The sequence below is a fragment of the Dermacentor albipictus genome, chromosome 3, assembly GCF_038994185.2.
Source record: "Dermacentor albipictus isolate Rhodes 1998 colony chromosome 3, USDA_Dalb.pri_finalv2, whole genome shotgun sequence".
Lineage (NCBI taxonomy): Eukaryota > Metazoa > Arthropoda > Arachnida > Ixodida > Ixodidae > Dermacentor > Dermacentor albipictus.
The window spans coordinates 176,031,759-176,048,698 of NC_091823.1; the positions used below are offsets into that span (position 1 = coordinate 176,031,759).

At 49.7% G+C, this 16,940-nt stretch overlaps 1 protein-coding gene across 2 annotated transcripts in view; it reads left to right on the forward strand.

Annotated features, from left to right (window-relative positions):
- The window catches only part of LOC135900506 (transient receptor potential cation channel subfamily M member-like 2), a 382,962-nt gene that overhangs the window by 338,073 nt on the left and 27,949 nt on the right, over positions 1 to 16,940 (forward strand). For both annotated transcript variants that reach the window (XM_070536288.1, XM_070536289.1), the window contains 2 exons: positions 11,883 to 11,969; positions 13,108 to 13,201. In XM_070536288.1, coding sequence (XP_070392389.1) covers positions 11,883 to 11,969; positions 13,108 to 13,201 — 181 coding nt within the window. The remainder of the gene's footprint in view (positions 1 to 11,882; positions 11,970 to 13,107; positions 13,202 to 16,940) is intronic.

Below are 16,940 nucleotides of genomic sequence, written 5' to 3' on the forward strand. Positions count from 1 at the left end.
ACGAAATTATTCTGCAGCCTTTCTACCCACATATTATTACACTTAAGAACAGTTTCTACGCCAGAACAATATACATTTGGCAATTGTTACCGGCTAGTGTCCACTCAATTTACCCTTAACCATTTTATTTATGGAGTTGATTCTACCATGTCCTATTCTCCTACCTCGATTTTTCTTAAACTTTCGTTTTCATGTTCGTTCATTCTAAATGCTCTATTGTCCCACTAAATTGTAAGGCTGCCGTATATTAAAAAGTATTCGAATCATTATTAGGCACAGAAATTTATGGAAATAAATACTGCGCAACAAACTTGACTAAAATATAAGCACATTAATACGGCTATGTGTTAATAAAGTGCAAAGAACATCAAACCACGTGCACATTGTTTCAGCTGTGGTTAGTCCAAATATTAACACCTATGGCTTGTCAACGTTTATCCGTGAATGCATCAGGGCCAGCAATAGAAGCGAGAGATTTTGGAAAGGAGTACCACTCTATAATGACGAGGTTTGGAATAGAAAACACAATTTGGTGCCCGCGTACACACGAAAACTAAACTTTAACATCGTGACCAACGCGTATAAATATATTGCGCATTTGTTGAACTAATCCTGTTGTACAGTTAGTTCAAGTGTAGTAAACTTCATAGATAAAAATTTTAGGCTGCAATATTTCCTTCTAGTTTCCAGTGATGCTACATCGATGCACTCCTTTAACGAGTAGAAAACTAGCTGCTTTGTTTTGCAAGTTTTCGGATTCCTAAAAATAAATATGATTAGCCAGTGTTCTATATCTATTCTGTTATATCTTATATCTATTATATATATTCTAATTTCTACCGTATGTCTGCGCTATACGCAAGCTATTTGGTGTATTTGTTAGCATGACAGCGTGTTCAAAAATTGGAAGCAAATCTTCTGTATGTGCCATTTACGATGGAGTCAATATATATATATATGCCCCACAAGTTCCCAGGAACGCGCATGGCGACCACACTCGTGACCAGCGAAGACATTGCTTTGAAATGTCTAGTTATAATGACGCGAGATAGGTTGGCAAATGCAGCCGCCGTGCACTTGAGCGAGGACGACGAAGCGTGTAGTGGTACGCGTGCTTTCCGAAAGTCAGCCATTATTAAAAGAACAGCGTTTTGCCAAGGCCTTGCTTGCTGACTTTGTTACATTTTACTGGTCGAGGTGACAACCAATGGGGTTCATGCCGTCATTCTTCGAACGACTTACGATTGTTTGCGAGGAAGCTCTCGTTCTTCCCAGGTCACGGATGAGGTCCGTTTGGAGAAAACCCACGGAGGTCCACTTGGCGTAAGGAAATGTTCTGCAGATGTGTACGACTACACCACTATGATAACAAGGAGGTCTGTGGTCCGGGGCTCGCCAGTCGTCGATCGTTGTGCATCAGCGAAGGATGGCGGGCTGCGATGCCTGAAGCCTACTTCCATTTGTTCAGTGGGTTGTACAACGCTACAAGTATCGCACAGCGTAGGATGCTCCAAGCTTCCACATAAGTAACATGCTACCACTTCTGTGGCACCTCGTACCATTCAATAACTTGCACGGCCTGCCTCATCTCGGCGCGTAAAATTTAAGCCCTGGAAGGTTGTCCTACGGGCGGATATGCTACACGCATCATCTGGAGTTACTTCCTTATGGCAGCCATGATCAGCTCTCGTTAGGTGCTGTATCTTTGCCTAGAGTGGCGGCAATGGCGGTACTTGGAACCATGACGTCGCGGTTGCACTGCCTGGCGCGCTGTTGAGGGGTTTTTTTCATAGTCGTTACTTCCGCGAGAAAGTCTGCAAGCGTCGTCGGCGCGATGCGAGTGCGGTCGGAAAAGATTTCTCGCTTGACACCTCGCATTAGGTGACGTACTTGTTTAACTTCTAGCATAGAGGCGTCCACACGTTCGATGAGCCGAGCCACGACTTCTACATGAGTGGTAATGCAGCCTCTCGGGCTTTGAATCCTTGCCTGGATAGCCAATTTAGCTTTATGCTTTCTGCTTGCATTTGCAAAGGTGTTGAGAATGTGACAACAAAGTTCTTCCCATCATGTCGACGTCGCCTCGTGGTTCTGCAACCACGTCCTCCTGTCCTCAAGAGCGAAATACCCACTGTCAAGCTGTCCCTCCTCTTTATAGTTATTAAAGTTGGCGACCCGCTCGAAGTGGTCAAGCTAGTCGTCAGCTTTTCAAAAGTGCCTTCATGAATCGAGTCTAGCGTCCGGAGTTGAGTGATGATGCACTGCGCTCGAGCGGTAGCGGAGTAAGGTGGCCGATTCATCGTCTCGCACACTGAGGTAGCAGAGTGTGCTTTGGCTGGAGCCCATAAAGGCGACGGCTTGGACTTACGTGTACAGGAGTAAGCTCAGTCGAGCTACTCGCTGGGCTGGTGCATGGGGCAGGCTATGGTGAATATGTCATCTACGTATCCAGCTCCTCCACCAGCAGAATGTCAAGAAGTGAACAGGCGAGGCCTCGCAAAACGCTGTTCATTTATTATTTGTTGACACTGGGACAGCGCGCGTACTACTAAGCAATTCGTCGTTCTCGCTCAAGTGGCCAGTGGCCGCAGGTGCTGTCCCATCGCACGTGATTACGATTGAGATTTTTTTTACCAGACTTGTAGCGCAATACGGAAGAGGGACGACGGAACAAACATAGGCATGCGTAATTTTGACGCAGTAATTTGTGAAAGTTTGTCAAGCTATGGTAAAATATAGAGAGACAGATTGGCCGATACAGAAGTGATCACTTACGAGAGCATGCACTGTCCATGAGAAACGAACCTGGATAATATCTTCCTAATCAATGTAAACCTTGCCCTTGTGAAGCTGTACAATCGACGACTTTAATTCTAAAATGAAGTTCTAATGATTCTAAAATGAATTCTAAAATGATTCTGAAAGTTGTCATGCAATGCCTCGTGAGCTGGCTGAGGCGTATCTTCTGAAGAAGAAAAAGTGATTCATGAGTAAGTGAGGCATCTATTGTTAAGGATGTTAAGGAATATAACTTCCTAAGAGATCACTTTCGATTATTCTTATGCGCATGTGCTGTATGTAGAGTGTATCTTTTTCTGAAAATAACATAGTTAGAAGAATGCGCCTCTTAGTGCTGGTTCTGTCGTCCCCGTCGTTTTTCTGAGCCATAATTCTGGCAAAAAAAAATCATGCATGCCCCACAACATGTTTGCTGATTGGACAAACTTTCCTCCATATAGCAAAAACATCATTTCAGCAAAGCGGAATCTAAGCAAATGAGCCGATGTTGCAGTTTACAACCATCGATTGCACATAGCCATACGACAGAAGTTCGTTTTGTACTCGAGGCAGATAACTGCTACTAGCGTGATTATGCCTAAACTCCGCGAAAATCTGAAAACTGATGTGTTTCATTAAAAGGAAGCTCACGCGTGAGTGTTGTACATTGCCCATTGCTGCTAGAGTATGCTAAAAACATCTTCACCGTGTTCCGGTACCTCACAGGACATTGGTTAAGTGCACAGATGCTACTTCCATTGCCTTGTTTGGAATAGATTCCAGGAAGGTTGTGGCGTCATTCAAGAGCTGTGGCCAGGTATAACATCGGGATTTCTTTTATTCGGATATATTCCATTCTTAACGTCCACTATTAGTAACAAGCCAATCCTGATGATAACGTAGCCTGGGCGCCGCTCGTACCACTGCGAAATAGCGAAATGGAACAGAATTGGAGTGTCATATTTGCCACTTCTCAGCCGTGTTTCATCTCATGAGAGTTACTTGTGTGCGAGGTGATGTGCTGCCATTCTCATAAGCATGAGGTCAGAATTCTGTGATGAAGAGCAGGGTTCTCGCGTGTATTTCTCGGTATGCTGGATGTTGTGACACAAACCTTGTTTCCGGTGAAATCCATCCTATTTTGACTATCACAGTGGTTGCGTTTTTTTCAGTCGTGGCAATGTAACGATACGTAACCGTTCGACCATTAGCGAGCAAAGAGTGAAATTCTGTCGTGTCAATTCTGTAGTTTCCCTCTTTGTGATGCCCAAATATGGGACAAAGGTACGTGCACTCAAATGTTTTAATGGTTCTCTTAGGCGGAGCCTCCGAGAACCCACTTGAGGACAAAGCCGTTGGTATTGAACACACACAATCTTTTAATGAAAAAAAGGCTTAAAATAAATAGAAGAAAATAGAAAACATAAAAGAAACACTCAAATAGACGTCATCGCAGAAAGAAACACACTTGGGGCTAGTATGGAGCTAACTAGTGCGCGAGTCCGGGCTTGCTTCTACGGCAGGGGCACATAACAGTCTCGACGCGGCGACGCGGTGGCAAGCTCACGAAAGGAGTGGCGTCGGTCTCACTAAAGGTCGTGGTGTAAGTTGGTTGACCGCGCGACGGGAGCGCGCCAGGTCTGGCTTGGAGAGGTAAAGCAGGCGGCTTGGTGGCACGAGCAGACGGCGGCGGCGTTCTGGCCGGGCAGCTGGCATAGAACTCGGGCCCGTAGCCCGACTGTTCTCGTCCTGCCCACGGGCACAGAAGCTCGAACGCCAGCCTCGGGCAGCAGGCGGCACGCTCGGTTAGACGGGCGACGCACAGGAACGGGCTGGCAGGAGGCCCCGGTCGGGTGAAATACTGGGGGCTCGGGCCCGGAAACCGACGGCCCGTCTTCTACTCCCGGTGGTTGACCTCCTCCTGGCGTCGCTTCCTGGAACTCTCCCGGCGTCTTCCCGGCGACTCCTCTGCGTGATGATAGTGATCTAGGGAAAGGAAGGACGCTTGGTTCTGCAACCCGTCAGGGAGCACGGCGAAGCGTCATCAGGGGAGAGGGAATGGGTACTGAAAGATGATAGAGAAAGAGGGAGGATGTGGCCTAATAGACTCCACTATACGCGACAGGTGGCAGTCCTCAGTAAAGTTGCCAGCGTTGTAGCGGGCGCTTATAGGGTGTCTATTCCCGTGGAACTTATAAACTCCAGCAGGCTTCGCAGCGCAGGGAGCTGTGGATACACTGGGAACAGCAGGTCAGTCTCTGTGGCCGCTGGAAGGCCGTGGCGTCTGTAGGTGTTGATCACTGTGGAGCGTTCCTGCGCCAAGGATGGGCAAGCACAGAGAAGGTGCTCCAGAGTCTCGGAGTCCCCGCACCTCTTGCAGGCAGGCGACGTGGCGCGGCCCTTGGCGTACAGCCGGGCCGCAGTCCAGGTGCAGCCAGTCCGCAAGCGCAGGAGTGTGGAACGGTCTCTTCTGGAGAGGCCGTTCCCTGGAAGTGGCTTGGGGGCTTTGCCACTAGCCACTCGGGGGTCCGGGTGAATGGAGGTGAGCAGGCACCGTAGCCGATGTCTCGTATAGTCCGAAGCCGCTACCGCTCTGGTGACCGGGACTACATCATGATGGGCAGCTTTGGCGTAGGTATCTGCCTCCTCGTTACCGGCTACCCCGACATGTGAGGGCAGCCAGTGGAAGGATATTGGGAGTCCGGCGGTGGCTATAGCCGTTAACTTGGCAAGCAGCAGCACCACTGTAAGTCCTGCCCGCCGAGGGTTGACGAGGGCCTGGAGCGCTGGCTTGGAGTCGCACACCACCGCCACCGGCTGCTGGGGAAGGTGCTCAGCAAGGAGGTCGGCAGCCAGGTGCAGCCCCGCGAGCTCAGCTGCAGTAGAGCTTGCTGCAAACGGGAGCCTACACTGCCTGTGACAGGCGAGAGATGGAACTGTGCATGACACTGCAGCCGACCCGCTGGGGAGGACTGAACCATCCGTGAACACCAGCAGGTGTCCTTCCAACTCCTCCTGGAGCTTGCAGGCTGCCGCCTGCTGCAGGGCTGCGGCTGGTGCTCTCCGCTTGGCTAACTCCCTGAGGGAGAGGTGCACATCCGGAGGTCCGTGATGGGGAGGAGGAAGAGCCACCGCCACAGGTAGTTGAGGAACTGTCTCCTCATAGAGGCGACACAGGTTGCCCATACGTGAAGCCGGCAGGCTCTGGAGCCGGTCTAGAAGAGCCTGGCCGTCTGGTGCGCGATGTAGCCTGTCAATATGCCCCAGTCCCCGTTGCAACATGAGCAGTGACAGTGGCCATTCGCCGGCCTCAGCCAGTGTTGCGGCGATCTTGGAGTGCCTTGGAAGCCCCAGGACATTTCTGATGGCCGTCCTGTGCAGAACCTCTAGTTGTGCTTTCCTGGCATGCGTCAGGGAAACCAGCGGCAGGGCATACAACAAGGACGATGTTGCTGCAGCCTTGTTCAGGCGCAGGGCCCACTTCGTGGAGCATCTTCGGCCTCGGTGAAGGAGTCGGCCCACGGCTGCATGAACACGGCGCACCTTGGCGCTGAGGGCTTTAGTTGCCGGGATCCACGTCAGCCGGTGGTCTATGGTGAGGCCAAGGTACGTCACTGTCTGCTTCCACGGAAGGGGGTCGGTGCCAATTCTCAACTGGTGGACGCTGAGGCGGGAGGCAGCCCTCGGGTGTATGTAGGGCCTCCGTCTTTGCAGGCGAGACGGTAAAGCCGATGCTCCCGAGGAATGTCGTCACTGCATCCAGGGCCCCCTGCAGTGATCTCCGGACGGCTGGAAGGCACCGCCGTGGTCCCCGCACCCAGAGCGCCACATCATCAGCGTAGATGGAGCATTGCGTGTGGTGCCGGGTGTCTGCCGGTAGAGCGGCTATCAGACCTGCCAGAGCTGCATTGAACAGAAACGGGCTCAGCACCGATCCCTGCGGCACGCCGGTGGTGGTGACTCGAGGGCTCCTCTGCGTCTCCCCCTTCTGCCAGCGCACCACGCTTTTTCTTCTCTCTGGCCGATTATGCATTCTCCGATTGGCTGCCTGACGCTCCATAGTCTTTCCTAATTGGTTTGCTTGTCTTCGTTTAGTTGTTTTTCTTGCACCGCGCGTTCACGTGCCGGACGCTTTTCGGCGTTATCGTTTTTCTCTTTCCACCACGGAATTCGCCTCGGCGCGCGCAGTCGTTGTCGTCTGCTCCTGACCGTTCCGATCACCACACCATGACGCGCACCACACATCACATAAGCCCTTTTTATGCGAAGCATACTAGCCGCACAGCCACGCTCTTCCCTGTTGCGCCGCGCGCGGCCGCACAGCTACATAGCCGGGTCTCAGCTCGTACGCTTGCCTGCATGAGTTGTTTCTTCGTCTAGCCGAACCAAATATAGCCAAGCAACAGCAGTTCACCAGGCTAAACAGTGGTTCAACAACTAAAATAAAGGCTAGTATGCTTCGCATCCTGGGCTCAACCTTAGCTAAGCCACAGCCATTTTTTAAACAAGTTTTTCAGAAGAAAAACTGCCGCTCAGTGCGCGACATCGTTCACAACACTGCAGTCATGGTCTGTCCACGAGATGCACAGTTCTCACAGTTGCACAGCTCACTGAGCATACAGATCAAAGACATTAAAGGAAAACGCAATTCAAAGAAAGCACAGCAAATGAAAAGGAAAAAGAAAAGCTAGCATCAAAGACGTGTAGACATCAATAGCATGGCACTGCGACGACACAAGCTTGCAATAGTAACGGTAACATCAAGAGGCGTGGGCTTGCAGCCCCCCCTATATTCTACTCATGTAGTCCGCCCTACGAAGTTCCGCACGTTGGCTTTCTTGAAGGTCATCGCCCTCATTTCTTTTGAAGGAAGGTATAGGGGTGTCCGTCTCCTCCTCCTCCTCCTCCTCCACAATGAATGATGCTGACTGTGGGGAACTTTCCGGTTCACGCTCTTCATAGCGCTTCAGCATGTTGATATGGAACAGTTTTATAGCATGTCCCAATTCCAACCAGTAATGAAAGTTGCTTTTTTTTCCTATGACCTCGAAAGGCCCCTTCCAGCGCATCAACAGTTTGTTTGCCGTTGTTGGAAGCAGGATAAGGGCACGGTCACCAACTTTCAGCTGGCGTATCTTGCTTCCCCGGTCGTAGTAATTTTTCTGGGCCGTTTTAGATCGCGACGAGTTCTCTTGTGCCAACCGTAGTGTGTTTTCCAGACAATCTCCGATATCCAAGACATACCCGTATGTGGTCTTGATTTCTTCGCATAGATGGTCTCCTGCCCATAGTTCCTTGAGTAGAATGAGTGGACCTCGGACGTGTCGACCGTAGATCAACTCGAAAGGAGAAAACCCCATGCTGGCTTGAGGCACTTCACGATATGCAAACAAGGGGGGTGCTAGTAATCAGTCCCATGACTTTGCTTCTTCTTGGCATAGCTTGCGTAGCATTTGTTTCAACGTGCCATTAAATCGCTCCACCAGATTATTACACATGGGATGGTACGGCGTCGACCTTAGATGATTGATAGCCAGCAAGTCATTTATCTCTCTCATTAGGTCCGATGTGAAGCACGAGGTCTGGTGGCACACTGTCTCCCGTGGAAATCCAATGCGAGAAAACATTTCTATTAGTCCTTCGGCCACCGTAGCCGAATCGATCGACGGCAGAGCTAGCGCATCTGGATATCGTGTAGCAAAGTCCAGCAGGGTCAGTATGTATCGGTGACCCTTATTTGACGTGGGCTTTAAGGGTCCAATTATGTCCACCGCCACTCTTTCAAATAGAGTGTCTATTAAAGGCACGCAACCAAGAGGTGCCTTGGCCCCTTGCTCTTAGGATACGGTCGCTGGCAAGTGTCGCAAAAGCGTACGTATCTTCTCACTGCTTCTTGGACTCCTGGCCAGTAGAAGGCTTCCAGAACCCGAATAATTGTTCTCTTAATTCCTTGGTGCCCTGACATAAGGCTTTCGTGTGCCAAAGTGAGCACTTGGCAGCGTAATGTTTGAGGTGCTACCACTTGTTGGGTCATTCTGCCCGAGGGTAGCCGCTAACGACGGCACAGCACTCCCCTTACTACTTCGAATGAGTAGGATGCTAATCCTTTGCCTTGCAACACTTGACCCACTTTGTTCCTGCAAGATTCTAAGGTCTTATCTTCGTTCTGGGCCATGGTAAGCTCCTTCCTGCTTATTTTCAAGGCGCTGATATTGATCGTGGATGTTTTCGGCTGTTGGTCTCGGCTCTGGATGCCGACCAGCAAAGCATCCGAGGAATGGTCTTCTCCCTTGGTTCTTTACTCACTTGCTACACCATCTTCGATGGGCTTCTTCTTCAGCCTTTCTGTCCAGGTTTTACCTGGATTATGAGCTTCTCGTGAGCCTGGTACATTTCCGATAATAACATCATATAAAGGAGCTGTCATACACTTGACAATCGAAGTACCAGAAAAATAAGGTGAATGAATTTCAAACTTAGCCTCAGGAACTTCAATGCTGCTGCCATCCGCCAGGACAAGCTTAGCGGTAATACCTCTCAGACCTTTGTCTGGTACGAGGGAATGACGCACGACCAGCGCATTGCTTCCCGTATTTCGCAAGACTGACGCGGTCTGTCCAAAAATGACGCCCTTTAGCACTGGCATCTTGCGTGCTACAGTCCTTGTGTGGGTCTTCACCGTGCTAGCTATGTCTTCTTGTTCAACCACTACTGCGATGGAATCTTCCAGGTGCTCTTCTGGCGACAATAGGCAAGACGTCTTTGGTGGACCGTTTCTCTTGGTGCAGGCTTTCACATCATGCCCGGGCTTACGGCAATATCCGCAGTACGGTTGCCTCAGCTTAGATGGGCAGTCCGATGCCCCATGACCAAGTTTTCCACATACGAAGCATCGCATTGGAGCTCTCTCGGATGAGCTTCCCTTTTTCTTCGTAGGGTTAATGCCTTCCGATTTCTGCCGGAACACTAACAAAGTAGGCTGTCTCTGAGCCTCTAAGAAATTATCGGCAGCTTCGGCCATGTAATCTAGCTGGCGGTAGCTCTTCTCGCGCAGGAAGTGCCCTAACCGATGATGGAAGTTATTCGAAAACTGCTCCGTCACCACTAGGTTGCGAAGCGCCAAAAATCCTTTTCGGTTTTGGACATTTCCACCCACCGAGCAAAGAAACTCAAGAGCCTAGTTGCGTACTGCTTTCCAGTTTAGCCATCTTGGGGTTTGCTCTGTCGGAACTTCCCCCGGTAGCCTTCCGCCGTAAAACGAAAACGCTGGAGCAACGCCAACTTGGCTTTATCGTAGTCGAGGGAGTCTTCCGGAGAGAGACGTCCAAAAACTTTCAGAGCTTCTGCACTCAAACATAAACCTAGAGCCGTGGCGCATTTCTCTTTAGGCCATTCTTGTCCGGTGGCAACGCTTTCTAACCTTTTTAAATAGGCATCCAAGTCGTCCCGGCTCTCAATGAATCCCGGCATTAAACAGTGAAGATTCACGCTGAATGGTGCACTCCATCCAGGCCCTCGGTCAGCTGTTCTTGCAGCATCCGGTGCCGCCATTTGAAGGCGCAACTGAAGCGTTCGCTCCTGCAATTCTAGCTGCCGTTGGCTCGTCTCACAACGATTGCCCACAGCCTCCGCGACTTTAAGCCGTAACTGTAAATTCTTTTCCTCGAATACAAGCTCCTCCTTCTTGGCTTCGCACTCCGCTGCCCGCTCTTCTCGCGCACGCGCTTCCTGCTCGTTCAACCATGCCCTCAACTCCGAACCTTCTAGCCCCATGCGTTCGGCTAAGGCTAACAAGTCTCGTGTGTTAGCCATAGTTCCTAGCCGCTAGAATAAAAAAATCACAACGAACGCGTTTCTCCTGTCGCGGATGCCAATTTGTGATGCCCAAATATGGGACAAAGGTACGTGCACTCAAATGTTTTAATGGTTCTCTTAGGCGGAGCCTCCGAGAACCCAATTGAGGACAAAGCCGTTGGTATTGAACACACACAATCTTTTAATGAAAAAAAAAGGCTTAAAATAAATAGAAGAAAATAGAAAACATAAAAGAAACACTCAAATAGACGTCATCGCAGAAAGAAACACACTTGGGGCTAGTATGGAGCTAACTAGTGCGCGAGTCCGGGCTTGCTTCTACGGCAGGGGCACATAACAGTCTCGACGCGGCGACGCGGTGGCAAGCTCACGAAAGGAGTGGCGTCGGTCTCACTAAAGGTCGTGGTGTAAGTTGGTTGACCGCGCGACGGGAGCGCGCCAGGTCTGGCTTGGAGAGGTAAAGCAGGCGGCTTGGTGGCACGAGCAGACGGCGGCGGCGTTCTGGCCGGGCAGCTGGCATAGAACTCGGGCCCGTAGCCCGACTGTTCTCGTCCTGCCCACGGGCACAGAAGCTCGAACGCCAGCCTCGGGCAGCAGGCGGCACGCTCGGTTAGACGGGCGACGCACAGGAACGGGCTGGCAGGAGGCCCCGGTCGGGTGAAGTCCTGGTGGCTCGGGTCCGGAACCCGACGGCCCGTCTTCAACTCCCGGTGGTTGACCTCCTCCTGGCGTCGCTTCCTGGAACTCTCCAGGCGTCTCCCCGGCGTCTCCTCGGCGTATCCCCTGCGTCTCCCCCTTCTGCCAGCGCACCACGCTTTTTCTTCTCTCTGGCCGATTAGGCATTCTCCGATTGGCTGCCTGACGCCCCTTGTTTTTCCTAATTGGTTTGCTTTTCTTTTAGTTGTTTTTCTTGAGCCGCGCGTACAATGACAGTACAATGCCGGGCTGACGCGCGGATGAAGGGAAACAAGCGTTAAGAATTGCAAATACGTGGGTCGATCCCGAAGACAGTACAATACCGGGCCAACTCGCGGTGGAGCTGAAGCAGGCGTCAAGCTCTCCCCATACGTGCGCCGATCCCGAAATAGCACAACGTTCAGCGGACCCGCGGCTGAGGTGCTGTTCGCCATTGAGGGGGCCCACGTGCACAGCTTCGCTGTTGATGCTTCTTGACAGAGTCGAAGGGCAGTGAGTTTTATAATGACTACTGAGCTAAACCTTTGTATGCAACATAGTTTTGCTGGTACTTCTCACGCTGATGGTTATTCCAAGGATATTTGTATTTGCAGCAATCCCGCAGGAAGAACGGGCCTAAAAGGAAAAGGCGCACTTCCACGTTGGGGACCCAACCATTACGTCCTCTTCATCATTAGCAGGTGGGACTATCTATATTTACGTGTAAGGAGGTACATAGCTAAACGTGCTCAGAATGTGAAATCGCGCTCAGAAATAGTTAGAACGCTACAGTGACGCGGTCGCGCTTAGTAGCTCATATTTTATAGTACTAAACGTATATCATGTGTAGACATGCGGCAGTTATTTATTTATTTAGTCAGTTATCTGTCACTTCATTCATAGCGCCACAAATGGCATTACAGTGGGGCGAGAGGGTGAGGGTGATATAGTACGATCAACGGGGAAAGAAGAAAAATACAAGGGACGTATGTTCATGAAACATTCTGATAACACACGGACGAAAACAAACACTGCAAGAATGAACATGAACCACAATAATAGAAAGCAATAATTTTAATACAACCATAAAATTAAATTGCAGTGCTTAGTAATTACGAGAACACATCGTGTGAATTCGATATTCACTTTCGCATTAATTACATGTCCACGTGATTGCACTTCTAGAGAAATTAAAAAGCTGGCGGCGATATCCCTTGGTAGTTTGTTCCGGTCCGAAGTTGTCCGCGGAAAAAATGACATTAAATCTTACAGTTTTTCACCTTTGTCATTTATCTTTGTTGACATGGTCTCGTCGTAAATAACACTAGCACTAATTGTTAAGTTTAAATTTTTGTGGCCTGAAACATAAGTCATACGTTATTTTCTCGAAAACAAATTTTCGCGTCCTGAGGAAAAAAAAGGTATAAATGAAGCTGCACGATGATGTGAAGCTACGCGACAGTCCGCTTGCTTTCCATCGTAATAATCATTGGGATGGCATGCTGTATTTTGTTTACTTAGATTACTTTACAACATCAAGTACATAGGCCGCATGTATTTTTCGATATATACGCGTAGTACATGTGCCCAGACCAAGATCCGCAACCTGCGAACAATTCTCAGCATATGAAACGATCGAGAACAATTGAGATCACCTGCATGGTGTGGACTAAAAGCAGGCCGACCATTTTGCGGGTAGCTGATGACCAGAATCATTTTAGTTTCCGCAATACGTTACCAGCTTGTCCAGCGTGTTTGTGTAACGTGAATACTCGTGTGCGACACAAGCGTATGCTCCCCACTTTCTCACCAATTTATGGTTATCTCCTCAATTTACAGGTATCAGAAATCGCGATCAGCTATACTGCAAGGGAGAGGTTTGGAAATTGCCCTTATGAAAATTTATCGAACCGACCAGTTTGTTTTGCCTGGGGTGAGTTCTCTGCGTCGGTGCTTGTTACGTCCACTTTCTCGGTATTTTGTTTCACGTTCTTCGCTTACGTCATTTCCTGTAACTTGATAAAAATAAAAGAGGCATTCAGCTCTATATGCAATTCCTAACCTGGCATGGAACTTCTTAAACACACCTCCTCTGTCACAAAAACGCTTGCTTAATGCAGAGATTAATGGCGAGCTACAAAGATACTCTTACCTGAATTCGCTGTGCGTGAAAGGTCGATGAAAATACTGAACATTCAAGTTGCAAAAAGCAGAAGTGGGAATTATCGTCGACGTGCATTGAACAACGGTGGATGCTTGGAAACTAATTTAGCTTTATCTCTTAGGTATTTTTGTACGTTCAAGTTTCCTGATCTAGATGACTATATTATCGAGTAGACGAGTGATATTACTGGATTATATATATATGCTAACTTTTTTTTTCAATTCCCTGGGCCAATTCCTGATCCGGCGCAGCGTTGAGCCAGGGACGGTTGAGGTTGTCGGCGCCAGGTTCGTTACGTTACCGGCGCGCGAAGACCGACCCTCCTGTAGTTCACCGCCCCGCCGCACCACCTAGACGCATTTTGTACGAAATGCAGCCATCTTGCTCGACGAGACGCGGGCGCGGTGCATTCTGGGCGACGAGGCCGGCGGCGAATGGCGCACGTGGCGCCGGCTGCAGCCGGACGGACGATGGATACGTAGCTCGGGACTCGTGCCGGACCACGGAGTGAGGCGCGTTCGCTGGCGTGGCGTCGCCGCACCCAGCGCACCCGCGTGTCGACGCTACGTGTGGCTATAAAGTGGCCTTCGTGGCCGTAACAGTGTGATCAGCGTCGGTAGACACTGCTGCAGTCCCTCGCTCCTGAACATATAGCGAATTAACATTGGCACGGCCTCAGGAGTGAAGTGAAAGGTGATAGATGTCTTTGTAGTGACTGCTGTGATGAAAAAAGATGCGCTTTATGAAAAAAATTGAAGCGGCATGACACATGTGATGAAAGTTATGATTGATACAGAGGCGGGAGCTATTATGCTGTCAAACTATTGGGTTAGGTTAGGCCTGGATTTAAAAGCAGCGACACTAGCGAATAATAATTATCGGAATAGACAAAACTACCTGTATGGTCCTGAACTGTCTCGAGCAGGTTAATAGGGTATGCATCCCAGATGCCACAAGCCTGCTTTAGGGTAGATTAGAATACAATAGCTGTACAAGCCACGGAGACAAACACTAGAGAACAACAGTAAAAAAATTGGAGGACGCTTAAGCTTCGCCTTCCAGAGTGGAACACGATAGCGTTAGCGCACCCCGTTAGCACCACCCACCCATTCCCATGGCATGCTCTTGACGAGACGAAGGGGAGAAGGTAAAGCCCCTTGATAATTTGAAAGTAGCGACACTCTCCTCCTCGCGGCGCTTTCCTCCTCGATCCTCCTCGCCCGCCGGCTGCGCACGGCACGCAATTCCTCCTGGGCTCCCGCGGACGGGCCGCAGGATTCCATGGAGGCGTGGTATATTGGGCCAGTTGCGCGCCCCAGTGGGGTTAAAAATTTTGAGAAATGCTAATAACAGCATCGATAATGCTGGAGGCAACATTTATGAGGAGGTTGGTTTTTTCTTAAAGCCGTATGACCGGGGTATACTGATTTAAAGGGAGCTTTGAGGCGAGTTCTATACTCTAGACAATTTTTCTGCCACATGATCGGATGCTTTACTTCGTGCGTCTGGTCTAGTATTGCTTGTGACACATCAGGAAAACAGAGGGCCCGTGTGATAGCAGAGGGGCTCGGCCTCTCTGTACCGACGTGGGAGTGGCCCGCATCAGTCCCAGACTGATCCCTCAGGACCTAAATAAAGTTCTTCATACCATACCATACATCCCTTTGTGTGTGGCTTATTAAGCGAAAGCCTTAGACCTCTGTTTCAAGGCCCCGTTGTGAGCTACAGAAAATATCACGTGACCGAAGGAAGGCGGGAAGCGAACCAAAGCATGTGCAGCCGCGTATAAGAGATGATTAATGATTACCAAAGTAATTATTGATTAGTGATTGGATCGTTGTTCATGCACCCTAATCCACCCCAATAGGTCTTAATACCCTTTCATCAACACTTCACCTTAATCCACCATAATTCTCCTCCACGCACCTAAATTTTTATTCATGAATCTTAATCCTTCGTAATGCACTCTAATCCACCTTAATCTTCTTTAATACACTCTAATCAACCTTAATCCTCCCTAATCCACCTTATGTCAACCACTGATGATTCATTAATTAACTTGGGTAATCATTCTCTCATACAGGGGTGGACATGCTTTGGGTCCCCCTCTGGCCTTCCTTGGCTCACGTGATACTTCCAGTTTAGAACGCGACCTCGAAACATAAAGATCTAAAGGCTTTCGCCTTAAAACTTAAAACAAAGCTCAATTTTGACTAGTGAACGCTCATCACCTACAATACTACGGGGATACTTGCCACTATTTTTTTCAGGGCGCAAAGCAGAATCAATAATACTGCGCTTCCGACTGAATAACAACAGCGACGTGCGAAGGGATGGAGCCACCGCAGAATATTAAGCATATATATACTGAGGACAACCGCAACAAAAACGCTGGTGAGCAGGCCGGTAGAATGGTAAAGAAATGCAGCATTACGGGATGCTTTGCTACAAGCTATAAGAAAGACTCCTCAGCTCCTTTGTCAGAACAAAGTTGCTTCGGCCAATGTCATGCAGCCACTGCTTCCTACGCCAGCCGTTAGGCTTTCGTTGTGGTATCATAAAAACGGCATAACCATCTTCAGGCTTCTTGCTGAAGTTATATGCGGAACAGCCCGGCATAGCGCTAGCACATAGACCAGAAACACTGCGCACAACGTTCGCTACGCCGAGCTAAAGCACCGAGGCAGCCGTGCTCAGGAGGGAAATGTCGCAAACGAAAAAGAAAAACAGAAGCAAAACTCAAGATCCGCGCGTTTCCAAGGGCAATGGCAGGAAGACCAATCGTCGTGAAGAAAAACTCGGGCAAAACTGGTTACCGCGGGGGGGGGGGGGACACGCAAGGGGCGAGGAGGAGGCGAGGAGGTCGCGCGGCGGCGGCAGAGTTCAAAGAGTGGCGGTACTTTCAAATTATCAAGGGACTTTAGGAGAAGCGGGCGAGGGGCGCCACCTGTCAGGGCAGCACCGTACATTACGAGGAGGGGGTCTTCTGTGTTTGCCGCCAGATGACTCAGCATGTGCACCAAGCGCAGAAGAAATGTAGCGAAAACGTACTTTGCTACGCGTTTAACTGTGACTTCTCTAATTTACATGCTCCAAATTAACGATATACACCGCAGTATAACTTTCTACGGCACGTCTCTAAGGCAACACCGCATTCACTAGAGGCGCTTTTGTCGCGCTTTGAACCGTCGCACTCATGGCTGAGTGGTAGCATCTCCGTCTCACATGCAGCCATTCTTGCAAGTTGTTTTTATTTATGAATTGCCTTCTGGGATTTTTCGCTCATGGCCAACGCCACCGATACCGGCTTTTCTGCGACACGAGCTCCTTAACGCTCTCGCGTTAAAAATTTAGCTTCGGGGTTGGTTTCAGTGGCCTATTGAAGCGGAGCATGTCAGCCTTCACGTAGTGTAGTGTCGCTGCGAGGAAATACGGGCGGAAATAACCGGAGTGGGCAGGACAAGTCTGTTCTGTCGACTTCATTTTTTCCCGCCGATATTTCCACTCA